Source organism: Poecile atricapillus, chromosome 9 (genome assembly GCF_030490865.1).
Source record: "Poecile atricapillus isolate bPoeAtr1 chromosome 9, bPoeAtr1.hap1, whole genome shotgun sequence".
Lineage (NCBI taxonomy): Eukaryota > Metazoa > Chordata > Aves > Passeriformes > Paridae > Poecile > Poecile atricapillus.
In genome coordinates, this window is record NC_081257.1 from 6,581,192 (window position 1) to 6,598,685 (window position 17,494).

General features: G+C 38.2%; 1 protein-coding gene across 1 annotated transcript in view; it reads left to right on the top strand.

Annotated features, from left to right (window-relative positions):
• The window catches only part of SYN2 (synapsin II), a 160,508-nt gene that overhangs the window by 133,292 nt on the left and 9,722 nt on the right, over positions 1-17,494 (top strand). Inside the window, exon 10 of the mRNA XM_058845281.1 lies at positions 3,762-3,911. Within this exon, the coding sequence (XP_058701264.1) occupies positions 3,762-3,911 (150 nt within the window). The remainder of the gene's footprint in view (positions 1-3,761; positions 3,912-17,494) is intronic.

Below are 17,494 nucleotides of genomic sequence, written 5' to 3' on the forward strand. Positions count from 1 at the left end.
CTTCAAATCCACCCTGATTTAATTCCCCCTTCCTCTGTACTTACCACTTCTCCTATTTTCTCCTGGAATTCCTGGGGCTGTTCCCTCAGGAGATCCATCCATCCTGCCAGACTCCCTGGGCACTGCTGACTGACGGCCCTCTGGTATTCCTCACATTCCTCTTGTATTTCAGCATCCTGGGAAACACCTCTTTTCCCCATTTAGCCACAGGATTCTTCACCTTTGGCCTTCCTTTAACCTCTCCAGCTCTGCTTTTCCCAGCCCTGCCCAAATCTCTGCCAAGGACATCCCAATCCTTGGGGGTGAACTGAGGATGCAGCAGAGCTGGGTGTGAGCAGTGGGAATTTCTCCCTCAAACACCATGATCCCTTTGCAATTACTGATATCTTATAACTGCCCTGGCTCCTTTATAAATCCCATCCCATTTCCCTTCTTACTTCCAGAATTTCTCTTCCTTTTCTTGCCAGTCTCAGTCTCATATCCCAAATTTTAGCTATTCACCTTTTCCCACTAACATATACAGTCAGTCCCTGGGTGATAAGAGAAATTCATCCCAAAGAACTACTGAAATGAAAATACATTGATATAAAAATGCAAGTTCACAGTGATATGAATTAAGTGACTGTAATTCATAGTCACCCATGTTTTTACTGGCATCTGCAAAAGGAACGTATTTGATTTTATAAATTACAGATCTCCTTTTTTTTTTCTTCTGTCAAATCCTCTTAGTGGGAAACTCCAATATTTTAAATAACTGAACTATATGCTGAACTAAAAATTGGCTGGGTTTAAATGGGGTTTTAAATCTAGCACAGGCTGTAAATAGACTATTTATAAACAGGGAGCTTTGTGTATATTTAAACTTTGTCAAATCTTCTGAAGGGGGGGAAACGCCAGCCTGACATTCCTGTAATCACTCACAGGATTTAAAAGCTGTTGATGTTTCCCAAAATACTCTTAAGATACATTTCTATAAAATAAAAATATAAAATAGTTGCCATTAACTCTTGTACTAGGAAAGAAAATGTATTCTCTGAGAGAAACAAAAAATACACCAAAAACCACCATACAAAGCATCCACCTGGGTCTCAGCTGCTTTGCCAGGGAGTGGCAGAGGTGCTCTGTTCCCAAATCTTTGGCAACAATATTTGTGCCCCTGTGGCAACAAACCCAAGGATTTTAACAATGTCAAAACCTGTCCAAGTGGTAAGAGATTGATAAAGGCAAATGGCTCTGGTTTGAATGCCAAATCTGTTTGAATCTGCCTCAATTTGTGACTGTGCCTGAAAGTTCTTCATTCAAGGAGTGCAACAACTTCTCTGCTGGAGTGGACACGAAGATTTGACACCTCAAGGCTCCTTATTTTCCCTTTTCCCACAAGTTCTGCTGAGCACCATGACAGTATCTCCCAAAGGAAGCTGACATGTGAACTTGCACTTGTAGAAGTGCTTGAAAGCAGAAATTCAGTCCAAACCAAATCCTCCAGATCTTAATCCTGTCTTAATCCCTTGGCAGGACCTTATTGGAGGCAATTTATTTCACAGTCATTCCAATTAATTGTTTTAATGTAAGTGGATGGTAAACAAAGGGAGGGGTTTTTTGCATGCCTGTGAAACTTTTAACTGAGGCTGGGTAAGAGGGGGGGTTCATCTACACCCTGTAGTGCATATTCTTAAAAATAGCTCTCATTAAAACAGATTTTTAGAGCCCAAACATCACTCCTGCTTGGAAAATCAGATGGTTTGCAGTGCAGAACCAAATATCTAATGCCCTTCACACCAAAACATCCCATATTCAGTCATTATTGACACTCCACAGTCCTGGCACTTTGGGTCCCTCCAGGCACGATACAAATTCCTCTTGCAAGAAACAGCTCAGGATTCAAGGAAGTGGATTTTTAAAGTGTTTGTACAATTTTAAATATAGCAGTAAGTGAGCAGGAACTAATATTAAAGAGCCACACAACCTGAGGAGCTACATTTAACCTCTTCAGAAACATCAGCTGTTATTGGTTGATCAACTCTTCCCTCAATTAATGGAAAACACTGGGATGTTCCACTTGAAATTATGATGGTTAAAAATTATGGTAAACTTTAAAGAACCTTTCAGTGAACTTATTAAACATCTCTTCACTACTGTTGATGTGGCCCTAGAATGGAAAACCATTCATTTCTCTGGAAATATTTGTTCTGGAGTTTAATTATGATTGTATTGTTTACTCTGCATTTATTTTAAAGCCTTTTGGCTGTGAGGAAGCTCAGAGGAGATCTCCTAGATCTGAAAATCCCAGCACAAGCATTGCCAACATTTTGGTTGCCAACACAAAATGCCAGTGAATCTTGTAAACGAACAAATAGAAGAACCATGGAAATTATTTGTCTTCAAACTAATCTCATTATTGGAACAAAGTAACCTTTGTCACTCAGGAAGAATTTCTATAGCTCCCACCAGAGTTTGAAAAGCTCAAGGTTTATATTATTTATAACTCAGCTCCTTCCCAACTACTGCAAGGTGCAATGTTCTTTTAAATCCAAACATCTCTTTAAAGGCCCAACTTCTGTGCCTAATTCTGAGTAGCCCTTGAATATCTAAAAGAAGGAAGGCAAAACTCTGTTCTTTGTTAACAAAGGTGATGTTCTGTGGAGGTTGGGGGAGTGAGAAGAGTTTTGCTGCCACTAAATCCCTTCCACTTCAGGAGGGATCCTCACAATGTGGGTGTGTTCATGCTCCTCAGACTGATCCTTGTGCACCCTTCAGGTAACAAAATTCTTCCACCCAGACTTGTGAGAAATTCCAGAGTGCAGCTCTGCAGGTGACATGGACATGTCCTGATGCACATGGAAAAAGGATTGCAGATTCTCAAAAGTGAATGAAATCCTGTTATTTTTCGAAGCAGGAATGCCCAGTGCCCTTGTGAATAATAGCTGGGGTTATGTTGTGCTTTTATTTCCGCTAAAACACATGCAGATATGGCAGAAGTGGATACACTGGAGAAATAACAAATATTCTGGAGAAATAACAAATATCCTGGAGAAATAAGAAATGCTTGGGACCCACTGAAGTGGCAGAATTCAATATTAGTTTTATTCATTAGAATGGCTGCAATAAATAAGCACTGAGTACTATTAACCTGTCATGTTTAGAATGGAAATGTTCTCATTTTTATCTGCCTCTCTGCCATCCTGCTTTCTCTGTAGAAATTCTTATTTATTCTTTGCAGCCACACTACTTTTTAAGAAAGGTTATCAATAATAACAAGGTGTTACTTAAAGTTTTTCATGAACCCATAAGGACCCAGATTTCCCTGGCAAAACTCCACGAATTGCTGGGAAGCTGAAGTGTTCACTCTGCATTTCCACGTTGTAATTCAGCTCATGAGCGTGGTGTGAGCCACAAAAGCAGGGAAGGGAGGAAACCCTCAGCTGAGCCAGGAGAGCAATTCCTTCAGATCACTGGACAGCCTGAGAAATCTCATTTTCCTTGCCAGCCCTGTGCTTCCTCTTCCTGTTCCCAAAGTGTGTGCCCAGGTGTGAAGTGCACCTTTTTTTGGAAGGCTCTTTCTCTTTCCATTTTGTGGGAGCTTGGGAGGGGAAGGCATTGCAAACTTGCTGTTCTCTTGTTTATTTTCTGATGGAACACGTAGAATTCCTGTAATTCTCGTGCACTTTTGCCAAAACCAATCCTGTAAATGCACACCCTGCCCTCCTGCAGGGATGAGGAGGAATTTTCTTGCAGCCCTGATGTCATGTTGTGTTTTGCAGGTGATGGACTGTGCCATGCCCCTGATTGGGGAGCACCAGGCTGAAGACAGGCAGCACATCACCGAGTTAGTCGTAAGCAAAATGAACCAAATGTTGTCCAAAACTCCTATTCCGTCTCCTCAGAGACCCACTGCCACTCAGCAGCCTCAGGTAGGACAAAATTAAATTTAAATTAAATTAAAATAGAGCATCTTGGTCTATCATTTTAAGCTCAGTGTTTTCCTCCAAGAATTTGTGGAACCTCAAGGATTTGAGAACTCCCCAGCACATTTTATCAGTTTGATGTTTTTCAGCAAGATTGTCTCCATACATAATCAAGAAATTCAAGTGTTGCTGTGTTTCTGCCTGTGGGTTCAAGCTTTGTTTTCTTTCAGTCCCATATAGAAAATATCATGGAAACACTAAGAAGCACTGTCATAAGAAACCCTTGTCCTGAGGATGTCAAAAATAACACTGCATAATTCTTGTTCTTGTGGGAAATGAATTACCTTATGACCTTTTTTAATGTGCTGCAATTCACAAAAATACCTCTGAAATCAAGTAAACTCCTGAAATACGTTCAGCATAGTAGAAGACATGGGCCAAATGTTGCAAATAGATGCATTTCACTTATTTTATCTTGTGTGGGCTGACAGGCAAAGGGTGGGGATGAAGAATTCTGCCCCTGGCCTCGCCACCAGCTGACTTCCAGGAATCACCTTTGTCTTTCCATTTCCATGCTTTAAAAATGTGGGGTTTATTGTACTGATCCTTTCAATAACTGTGGCGAGTGTGGTGTTTTTGTAGAAGGTCTGAGGACAGGAAAGCTGCGAGAGGTGTGGATTTGCTGGGTGGAATTTGATGGGTGAGGAATTGGGTGGATGTTTAAACAGAAGTCAGAAATGAGTGGTGACCTGGGGGGGGTCTGTACTAAAAAAAAAGGGTTATAAACTCCTTTTTTTACCAAGACTGAGCAGCAGGGGAATGGTTTTAAACTGAAAGAGATTTAGATTAGACATCAATTCTTTACAAAGAGGATGCTAAGGAACTAGAACAAGTTGTGGGTAAAATAGAATCAAATCCACCCTGCCTGTGACCTGTTAAGGGTTTCAGTGCTGCCCTGGACCTCTGCACTCCACAGGCATCAGCTGAACACCAGAATCAGCCAAACTGTAAGCCAGGAATTACCAAGCCTAAGTAGCTAAATACCAAGCCTAAATCAAGGATCTATTTTTGCTCCCAGCAGGCTCCACACCAGGTAAACAATTTGAGAACAATTTTGTGGCCTACCTCAGACAGACCAGTTCTTGAGGCAGAGTGACTAATTTGTTCTTCAAATACCTCATCATGCTTTAAGATATAAAAATACCCCATCCCACATGAAAAAAATAAGTGGTGTGGCTTCTATTTATGCTGCAGCCACTTGAAACTAAGCACAAAATTGTTTCAGCCACAGAACCACATACAATGGAGAAGTTTCCATCCAACATGACTCAAGTCCATTGTAAAGGCCACTGAGAAAGAAAGAAGGGGGACAAAATAAATCACCTTTGGCCAAAATAGTTACTTTTAGGAGCAACAGATTATCCAGATATTAAAATGTCCAGTTTAGAGTTATCCAGTCAACACAAGTCGACATAAATCAAAATTTAAAGTCGTAACAGATATCGCTGTTACATGAATGGATTCACATTTGGTATTTCACATTTCAGGGAAAAATTTGCACGGTCTTGGGTGGGCTGTCCTGGATTTCAGAGCAGCCCCAGGGGAGGAGCATTTACTGTTACTGCTGCCATCCAAAGGAACTGGCTGTTTGTTGGATGGAAATAAAGTTTCCAAGCATTCCCAAAAACTGCCCACCTGAGTCCAGAATGAAAACAGGACCCAAGGAGCGTTTTTAGAAGGTTCCTAAATTCCTCAGCCATTGCTGTTGCTCAGCCTGTCTGTGGAAAGAGGTTTTTGCTGTTAGAGAAGACTTTTGGATGAATGCAGAGATAATATTTTGTGGAATTCTGGTAGGTTCCTGTTTAGTTTAGGTTTCTCCTGAAGGATTCAGCCCTTACTGGTGGCAATAAGATGTTATTCCACATTAATCTTCTTTTCCTTAGCCTATCCTTACATTAGGAATCACACTTGAGCAAAAAAATGCTGTGAAAAACTGAGACATTCCTTCAGAATATTTGCAATATCTGTTAGTTTTCCTCTCAGTCAATCAGACTCTCAAAATGGGCCTTGTTCTACCAGTTCAGGGCAGGTAAAGGGGACCTGATTTTCTGCTAAAGGTTCTATTTGCAAAGACCCCTTAGTCTTCCCAGCTTTAAGGGGAAATCATGAAACACACTTGTAGAATCTAGCACAGACAATTCCTCGTGTGTAGTTAATTTTTAGCTGGGTTTAGAATAAAATCAGTCTGATAAAACAAAGCTGCCCCTTTCACTTTTGAACAGTCCTTTTCTAATGGGAGAAATTATTTCTTATTCTTGAGAAACACCAAGTTCATCTGCAAGGCAGGGGGACACTGTTCACTTCTACAGGCCACACTAAATGCAAATCCACTAATTAATTTATCCCAATCAACTCTGTGCCTGTGGAGAAACCAAAGCACTGGAGATATCAAAGAGGAATTACTGAGTTTTGCTACTTTTAAATGAGCAGCCTCTGGTCAATAATAGAGCTCCAGACAGGCCATGCTCTCAATTTCTTTATTATCTGTGGGGTTTTAATGTTTAATAATTAATAATTTTAATAATAATTAATATTCTTAATATTTTTTTAATATTTTAGTCCAGGCTGTAGCACTGGGTTGGATTGTACATAAAATCATGCCTCAATTTAGAAATGCCCACAGTGGTCAGCCCCACTCTAATTAAGCATCCATCAGAAAACCAATCAATGATTGAGAAAATCAGCCTTTGTTTAGCACTGGTGGGGATGGTTGGCCCTGCAGGGCTCTGAAGGCTGGCAAAGCTCTCCCTGTCACGGTGCCAGGGGGAGCAAATTCCAAAGGGAAACTCACAGGGGCAGGTCCTGGGATTGTTAAACCCATTAAACCAGAGCTATATGAATGGGGAGATTTTTAAAATATATATATATTTTAAATACATATATATATATTTAAATACAAATTTTAAAACATCTATTTTAAATATTTAAAATATTTTATTTTTTAAATATATAAATATATACAAATATATTTTATATATAATATATAAAAATACATACATAAATAAATACATATAATATTTTTTTAATATGTTTTGTACATTGCCTGTTTGTTTATCTGCAAACTCTTGTCCAGACTCTGTAGCAAGCTCTGCTGGTGCACAGAGGGCAGAGAAGTTGGGCAGGAGTAGACTTGGACTCAGAAATTCTACCTGACGTGGTAAAAAGAAAATCCTTCAAAAATGAAGTTGTTTCCATTATTTAAATCATGATAGTTTGTTTTACCCCAAACCATGCTGAAAATAGAACTTCATCTAGGAATATGATTTAAAATTTTCCATAAACAAACCTGCTCTTGTTGCAGGCAATAAAACTGTGGAAATTTAAATTTCCATATTTTCTAACCTCTTTGACTACTTTTGACAGATCTTTAGAGAAGCCTCTTTCAATTTTTTCCTAAAAAATCAAGAAAATAAGTTAAACTAGCCAGTGAAGCTGGCTCAGTGCAGGCTGCATCAGGCTCCTTCCTTGACCCTTCCAGTTGTGTATAAAACAATAAAAATGCTCAAACAACTCTGAGCTGCCTGTCAGATCCTGAGGTGAATTTTGGTGCAGGAAATTCTGCAGAGAAAATGACATTGTCCATGAGAATTACCATAAAATGCAAATATTTATGGGCATGTGAGTGAGGGAAATCCTGTTAGGGAAATGTTCATTCAGTCCTGTTGCACTGTCCATGAATGAAAAAGGAATTTATTTCCTCAATGGAAGGAAAGAAGGAAGGAATTTGTGCTCCAGAGGCACAATATCCATGATATGATGACACCACAAAGAGCAGAGCATCCCCAGCTACATCCTGGTTCTGTTTGGTGCCAAAAGAGTGGCAAAAGGAGTTTTAAAATCAGTTTATTCTCCATTGCCTGACCCTTTATGTGATGTAGTTTATCCAGTGCTAATAAATCAGTTATAAAATCAGTTTATTCTCCATTCCCTGACCCTTTACATGATTATCCTGTGCTAATAAACCAGTTATAAAATCAGTTTATTCTCCATTCCCTGACCCTTTACATGATGTAGTTTATCCTGTGCTAATAAACCAGTTAGAAAATCAGTTTATTCTCCATTCCCTGACCCTTTACATGATGTAGTTTATCCAATGCTAATAAACCAGTTATAAAATCAGTTTATTCTCCATTCCCTGACCCTTTATGTGATGTAGTTTATCCAGTGCTAATAAACCAGTTAGAAAATCAGTTTATTCTCCATTCCCTGACCCTTTACATGATTATCCAGTTCTAATAAACCAGTTATAAAATCAGTTTATTCTCCATTCCCTGACCCTTTACATGATGTAGTTTATCCAATGCTAATAAACCAGTTAGAAAATCAGTTTATTCTCCATTCCCTGACCCTTTATGTGATGTAGTTTATCCAGTACTAATAAACCAGTTATAAAATCAGTTTATTCTCCATTCCCTGACCCTTTATGTGATGTAGTTTATCCAGTACTAATAAACCAGTTAGAAAATCAGTTTATTCTCCATTGCCTGACCCTTTACATGATGTAGTTTATCCAATGCTAATAAACCAGTTAGAAAATCAGTTTATTCTCCATTCCCTGACCCTTTATGTGATGTAGTTTATCCAGTTTTATTGTTCCTTGTCCAAAGACCAAATTGAACCACATGTGGACATAATGTAAAGAACAAAAAGTGTAAATTCCAGAGAGAAAATGAATCCATCAGCAAATTCCCTATTCCTGGATTTCCATAGGAGTAGTCACAGTTCTGTCACCTCTCATCTCTTGGCTTTCATGGGATTTTTTTAAAGGAAACTACTTATGATGAGCAGCAATTTGCTTCCAATCACTGAATTTTTTATGATGACCAGAACTTGCAGTTATGTGGCTGGATCTTAGCTAAAGAGAACACATTTAATTAGGATGGAATTATGTGGAAATGGAGAATTCAGCATTAGTCCACTGTCCATAAAAATCCTTTTAAATCATAGTCGTGGGTAAGATAAATTACATTTTTTATTAAAACACAGGATTAAAATTTTATTAATAATTACATTACAAAATTACAAAATTACAAAATTAAAAATTATTAAAATTACAGGGTTCTTGTGGATGCCTTCCTAAATATATTGGTCGAGAATCTAAAACATCGGCATCAAAACTCACAAAGAGCAAAGAAAAATATTGCTGGGGCACAGAAATCACCCAGCCTGAAATGCAACACATTCCAAAGGTTCTTCACATCAAAAGCCATTCTGAAATTCCATTTTTGCTGGAGGTGGTGCCCCTTTACTGCAGTATTTTGGTTTTTTTGCATCCCAGCGACACCTTGTGGCTTCTCTCCTGGAATAACTGACTTGGGGATTTATCCAGAATTTATTATTCGAGGAATTGTGTTCTATTCCATAAGCTGGATCACATTAAAAATCCGTTTTTCTGTGTTTTTTATAAATCAGAAATGCTCCATGCTTGAAAATTTTTCATCACGTTATTGTAATGCATTTCCTTCTTTTTTTAATTATTATTTTAATAAGGAATAGATTTTTATAGGCTGCCTTAAGTGCACATTTATAACCGTGTATAAATATATATATATATACATATATATAATGTAATGTTTATCTGTGTGTGCTTATTTGAATCAAAAGGGGTTTTAAAACTCTCAGTTTTTATGTCATTAAAAATATAAGAACAGCTGTTCCTCTTTTAGATCCCAATATAAAAACAGGGAATTAAGAAAAGCAGCAGAAAATAAACAAGTAGGAGCCCGAGCTCACCATATCTTTGTAAAAGGCGACATTTGGGGCACAGTTCCAAATATTATTTATCACAATTATTATAAAAATGAAAATAAAAATGAAAATAAAAACTAAAAAAATAAAAATAAAAATAAAAATAAAAATAAAAATAAAAATAAAAATAAAAATAAAAATAAAAATAAAAATAAAAATAAAAATAAAAATAAAAACAAAAATAAAAATAAAAATAAAAATAAAAATAAAAATTAAAATGAAAATAAAAATAAAAATAAAAATAAAAATAAAAATGAAAATAAAAATGAAAATAAAAATAAAAATAAAAATAAAATAAAAATGAAAATAAAAATAAAAATGAAAATGAAAATAAAAATTAAAATGAAAATAAAAATTAAAATAAAAATTAAAATAAAAATTAAAATAAAAATATACTACTACTACTACTACTACTTCTACTACTACTACTACTAATAATAATAATAGTAGTATAATAATAATTCTGAGGCTACAACAGAGGCAGGACTCAGCTGGAGCTGCTGGATGAGCAGTTCATGTATTTAAAACAGCTCCCATTTCTTTAACAAAGTTTAATTTATTTTAAAACATTTGAACTCCACATGCAGGTATTGCAATATATCAAAACCCCAAAGTTCATGCTGGAAAATAAACCCAAAAACCTTTAATATCGAGAAGGACACAAGATATAAATAAGTGAGCAGGAATTTTGCTGCCAAAGTGATGGTGAAAGTGAAAATAATTGGTTTCAAATCCTCCCTGAGCTCCTGCACCAGCAGGTGGAGTGAGAGCCAAGGGAGGCTCAGGAGCTGCTCTTGAGCCTCCCACTGAACACAGGTCCCAGAAAATAAATAAAATGTATTGAATTCTAAAATTATTTACAAACAAATTATTTCTTCATGATTTTATTCTTTATTATTTATTTATTTATTAAGATTATTTAGACATTTATTTACAAAATAAATAAAATTTATTTATTTATGGGGATAAATCTGTACAAACACTCTGGGGTTTTAGGTGTGTCCATGAAAGGAGGGTGATTTAATCATAAATGCATACAGAAATGTATCCATGCATATATATATATATATTTACATTTATACATTTATAAAAATATATTTTTGATTTAATCAAAGCACTGATAATGCTTATCCTGCTCAGCTTGGTTCAGTGTGCCAAGAAATCACCAAGAATCCCCTTCTGAAGGGATCTGATATCCTTTAAATTATAGAACAATACACTAAAGGTCTTATATTAAATATCTATTATATTTAAATATCTATTATATTTAAATATCTATTATATTTAAATATCTATTATATTATATTATATTATATTATATTATATTATATTATATTATATTATATTATATTATATTATATTATATTATATTATATTATATTATATTATATTAGTTATATTAGTTATATTATATTAGTTATATTATATTATTTATAATAATATTATAATAAAATAATATTATTCTATATTATATTATATTATTATAAATTTCTACTGACATCAACAGGAATTTGTCCAAATAAAATAAAGCTTTCTGCATGTACCCTGATTTATTTTATTTTATTTTTAATTTCTGAGTACTCTATATTGAATGCTTATCACCAGCAGCACACCTGAAAAATAAATTATTTCTGCAAAAAAGCCAACAAAAGCTTGTTAAGATAAAAATTTGTTCTCCAGCCTTAACGCTGATTTTTTAATTCAGAAAGCCACAAAGCTCTGGTAAAACTGAAAAAAAAACCCAAGTATTGTACTTAATAGATACTTTTCCACATTTCTCTTTAACATAATAAAAATATTCTCTATTAATAAAAATAATATAATAATATAATAGTAATATATAATAAAATATAAAAATATAATGTAATGTAATATAATGTAATGTAATATAATGTAATGTAATGTAATATAATATAATATAATATAATATAATATAATAGAATAGAATAGAATAGAATAGAATAGAATAGAATAGAATAGAATAGAATAGAATAGAATAGAATAGAATAGAATAGAATAGAATAGAATAGAATAGAATAGAATAGAATAGAATAGAATAGAATAGAATAGAATAGAATAGAATAGAATGGAATAGAAATAACAATATAAGTGATATTATTAATAATAATAATAATTAACAATAGCGATATTCTCTATTTTTCTTCATTCACACAACAAAATGATAATTTTCCTAGCTTTTATTACCTCCTGCCAGATGATCTCCTGATCCTCTCCCAACCTGCCAGTGCTGTTGGGAATTCTGACACTCCAGGTCCCTCCCCTCAAGAAAAAAGGAAATATTTGGGGTTTAAATTGACCCTGAGCCCAGCACGATGGAGTGGCCTGTCTGTTCTTGGTGCAGACCTCTGTGATGAGCAGCTTTTCAGTCCCACAGGCATCATTTTGGGAAACTGCAAGAATTCCATGGGCGAGCAAAGCCCATCCTTTTCCAAATCGGAGCGAGGGAAGTGGTGAAACCCCAGCTCCAGAGCAGGGAAAATCTGTCACACACAAACAGGACAGGACAGCCCAGGCTGCACCTCTCTGTTCTGTCTTAGTGCTGTAATAACTATCTCATATAACATCCTTCTGATTTCTGTTTAATCTTAGTTCTCATCTTTTTTTACTCTCTGATTTTGTTTATTTAAGCTGAACCTAACAGAAATATCTTTTTTTTTTTGGAGGCTTTTCCTTGGTCTCCCTTCCTTGCCCCACTGTGGTGGAGGTTTCCTCTCTATTTTTTCCTGTTATTATTCCCTGTCTCCACTTGACTTTTCTGTTTGATTTCTCTGACCTTTAAATCAAACTCTGTTAAGCAGAGGGGGTTGGCTTTTCTCCCTGTTTAACTTGCAGGAATTCTGCCCCTCTCCCCAGAAATCCCACAGTTTCTTTTCAATAAGGGCCATGTGTGTCAAAATCTTTAAACAAGGAGAAGCACCACGAGAAATTATGGAAGAATCCAATCCCAGAGCAGCTCCTTTTCAACTGATTTCCTTGACTTGTACAAAAAAAAAAAAAAAGAAAGAAAGAAAAAGAAGAAGAAAATAAAGCAGCTCTCACACTGGACACACTTCCAGCTCTGGAATGTGGGCATGGACTTCTGGAGCTGCCAGCAGAGCAAAATTGTCTTCAGCTGCTTCAAAATGCTCCTCCAGGGTATTTCAAGTTCTAGCAGAGAGTTTTTGAGAGCTCAGAGCAGCCCCCCAGGCTGCAGAGGGTCCTGAGGACAGCAGCAGCAGCACGAGGAGTGAGAAGAGAAGCTGGGAGTGGATGTTGGCCTTGGCTCTTGGCAGAACCCCGAAATTCAGTTTAATTTGGGGAGAGCTCAGGCGTCTCTCCCAGCACCTCTTTTCTGTGCCCCCTCCCACTGCAGGGCTCTGTGACCCCAAAAAACACAAAATGGGGGTTCTCAGACTGGGCTTGAGGCTGCTCCATCATCTTTTTTTCCAGCCTCTCATTTCCAGGGATAAATTTCAGCTCCGGATGGATCCGGTAACGATGGATCTGTGGCTCACAGTGAACTTCTGCAGACTTCAAGCTCCTCCTGTTCACTCAAGGACTGCTTGCCTCCACATATTTCAAAATAGTCATAAAAATAACTTTCTTTTTGTTAAAACTGGAGGAGCAGACACAGCACAGCATCACCCAAAATGCTGCTCACCCCCTGGGCTCAAAACCTTCCCTACAACTCCAACCCTCAGCACGGGATTCTGGCACCATCAGACCCCATTTTATCCACAGTGAATGTGGATGTTCCTCTGCACACTGGGAAAGAGGAGAGGAAATTCACCTTGCCAGTCCCAGGATGTTCTCCTGCACCTCCTGAACCCTTTTCCCTGCTTTTCCACGCCTGTGAGCTCTTTCCGTGCTCCACACTCCCCTGACACCAGTGTCAGCACACGGGGGAGCTCGCTGCCATCCCAGACTCTGCATTCCCTCCCTGCCTGCGGGGAATCCTTTCCCTGGGAAGAGCTGCCTGAAAGCTGCGTGCTTTGAATGTTCCCTGCTCCAAAAGCACGAGTGGAAATCTGATATCTTCAAGCAGTAAAAGAGCTGAAGAAGAAATAGAAAAAGCATCCTTGTCCATTGCAATTATTGCCTGGCTGTGGAAGGAAGCAGAAATCTTTGATAACTGCTGGTACTTCAGAAATTCATTTTCCCTCATAACTTGACATCCTACTTCTCTGGAAACCTGATCAAAATGAGAGGTGGGGTTATTTTTTGTTCAGCAGAATAACAGAAAATAGGGCTGGGATGGACAGTGGGAATTCAGCTGTTCCAGCATCTCAGGGGAAACGCTGGAGCACCCATGAGAGCAGCACTGAGCTCCTGCTGTGGTTCTCACCTTCCCCAAACCACCTGCTCTGCTGGGAGCATCCCTGCCCAGGTGGAGCTGGAAAAAAAGTGATTTTTAAAGTCCCTTCTAATCCAAAGCATTCTAGGATTTTATGATTTTAAAGACCTTGTGTAAAAATATTCAAGAAGGAAGCTGTTGTTTGGGAAGTAATGAGTTATCTAGCAATGGAGCACAGCCTATGAAATCAAACTTAGAATACTCTTTAATGTTTAAAAAAAAAAACCTTTTCAGAGCATTTTAAAATGCAATTTTAAGTAAAAATCTCACTGTTTAGCTTGTTTTCTGCTCTGAGCAGTCACTTCCACCCATTCAGGGGAAGACTCTGACAGGTTTTGCAAAGGTTCTTTGGAAAGTTTGTTGGGCAACAACAAAAGCTGCTCCAAGTTTTGAATTCTTTATCACAACTCCAAGGTGAAGAAAGCCCAGGCTGGCCCCATTTTTGCTGAGTGTGTTTTCCACACAGATTCCCTGAGTGCAGAAGGGCAAGGCTGGAGATGTGCAAAATCAAAATGAGTAAAAAGCAGGCGAGAACTCTCCTCTTGCTGCCCCCCTTGCAACAGGAAGGTGAATTTTCAAAACTCATCTCTCCGTTGGAGCTGTCACCGTTTCTCTCAGGCCACAGGAATATAAAAATCAGCAAATAGCAATATCTTTATAGTTCTGTTCAGTGCCACACCACGGGGCAGGTGCATCACCTGAGCCAGAGTCACCTGGAGCAGGGCAAGGTCTGAACCAGCCCCAGCCACGCTGAACACTGAAGGGATAAAGCAGGAAGCAACAAGTTCCTGAAAAGTTTTGTGTTTTTGGATGCTCCATTTCAGGATTTCACTGCTTTGCTAAATTATACAGCATGTGCTTATTTGCAGCCCAGTTTTATTCAGTTTATACACATTTCTTCTTGGTTTGAATTGTCCCTTGGCTTGGTTTCTGCCCCCACTTTCTGTTTATAAAACCCCTTGATTTTAGTAAAGTAAGCAGGACGGTTCTTCCAAAGGCTGCACTGAGCTGTGATGAGATTTTGGGGTTTTCACTGCACAAATCTTTCCCATTCCATTTCAATTAGTGAGTGAGGTCTGCCTTGGTGACAGATTTATGTCATTAGTCCAAAATTTCTTATTTTATTTTTGTTTTAACTCCACTGATCAGTTTCCTTCTTTCTTTAGAATATTTTGCCCTCACAGTCTTCCACCTCTGTATCATCTACACCTACTTTTTTTGTGCCAATTAATTAATTAATAATCTACTCAAGTTCTGCATCCCACTAAGGTCCTTCCCAGTATTTTTTGTTCAATAACTGCTTTTTTCCTCAGCAGCCACATCTTTGCCCTCAGTGTAGCGTTAGTGCTTTATCTTGTCCAGTGTAGTTCAGCCATTCCCAACTTGGAGAGAGAGGTCTGGTATGGAATTCTGTATTCCATGAGTCAGCTGGTTTTCATTTCTGAGATGAAGAATGTTTCATTTTTACCTGCATCTCATTTTTAGTTTTTATCCCACCTGCCATCTTGCCCTTGCTCCTGTGTTTATCATAATCTATAACACTTCAAGCATTCATTTACTATTTACTCTCCACTTAAACTCTCTCAATGACCTCTCTCCTTAACACTCACCTTTTTTCTTACTTCTCCTGTTACTTAAGTGTTTTACTATTTACTCCTGTTCCTTTACGAGCTCTAACTCAGCTCATATTTTGGCAACTCTCAATTGATCCCTCTCCTTCTTGACCTGAAAAACATGGCTTTCCCCTCAAATATTGAAATACCTATGAAAAGCTCCTGTCCTTGCATTACAAAGAAAACCAATCGAGACCCAAAAACAACTCTACGTGCTCCAACTGCAGTTCACAAAGTCTTCAGCCTCAGCCAAATCAAAATCAATTTTTGCTGGGACTCTGTTTAGCATCTCTTTTGCCCAAGGGCTATTTCCCTGCCAAGTTGCTGCTTTTGCTCCCACCCATTTCAACATTCTTCAGACTGTTCAAAATTCAAGTGTCTGTGAATCCAATCTGCATATATAGAAAGGTAGAATAAGAAGTAATGCCATGATCAAATTCTAACACAACTTATTTGAAGAATAAACAGCTTTTTCTGCCAGTTCTACCCCTAAAACCCTAAGGAGACAGTTTCAGGTTAAGTGTGGAAAGGAAGTGCCACAGGGACATCTAGAGACGTTTATACTCTAGATAAGGAGTGGGGTTTGTCTCTGACTGTAATTAGCCAATATTCCTAAAGGTCATTATGCAGCCAAATCCTCACTCGTTCTCTCCAGAGCTGAGAAATCCCTGGAGTGGATTTGCAGCATTCATGTGCCTTGGAGGCTTCCCCAGGTGAAGGTGTATTTTTGGGGGGCACTTATAAAAACAGCAAACCCCTTTGGGCAGGAGAGCTCCTTTAGGCAGCCCTAGAGAATGTCCCAGCAACCCCTTCTCCTTGGGAATTTGGGTGGGATGTGAAAATTGTGTGGCACAAAATGAAAACCAAAGGGGCTCCTCCTCCTCCTGCCACCAGCTACTGTGTCTCACTCAGGTAATCCTAAACCACCCCAAGCACACTCCTGTGCCATTGATCCTGTTCTTTAGGTCCTAAACCACCCCAAGCACACTCCTGTACCACTGATTCTGTTCTTTAGCCCTGAGCATCCAAATGAGGACCTGTGCAGGGCCATTTTATATGGTGAAATCCTGCATTTGACCCTGGATCCCTGCAGTGTTTGAAGCCAGCCTGTTGCAGATCAGAGGTGCAGCACAGGACATGTTTGTGCTACAAGAAGGTGGTAGGAGGGTGAACTTGTGGGCTGGGCAGTGAAGGAAGACAGAAAATCAGCAAGAGGGGTGAATCCATCTGCAGGACAGGTCTGGTCCAGCAGCTCTGCTCAGAGAGGAGCTCCCACAACTGCTCTGGCACCACCTTGCAGAGGTGAGAAGAGCAGTCTGCAGCTCATTTGCCAACAAGTGATGTTCCAGAAGGAGCCTGGGTTTTATTAAAGGTCTTGGCTCAGGGCAGCAAACAAGGCTGGTTCAAAGCCTGCCTTTAATATCAAGTATCAAGGTTTCTGACTGTCTGAAAGAAAGGCTCTTGAAAAGGGCTGGATTACTACAGACCATTGAAAAACCATGAGTAAGATTTCTCAATTAGGAATGTAATGCTAATTAGACTTTTTGGGTCAGCCTGGGTGGGTTGGCTAATTAGCCAAAGTAATATACCCATGTGATTGGCCTGGAGTGTGGGTGAGGTTCCTGGAAGCACCAGGTGATATCTGGTGAAAAAAAATAATAAAAAAAAAGGATGCGTGGGTGGTAAAATCAGGACAGCTGCAGTCAGTGACTGGAGAGGGGGAGCTGCACCTTCAACAGAAAATGCACGAGGCTCTCAACTCTCAGGAGAGCTGAGGGAAGAATTAGCGAGCTCCTATAATGTTTATTGAGAGC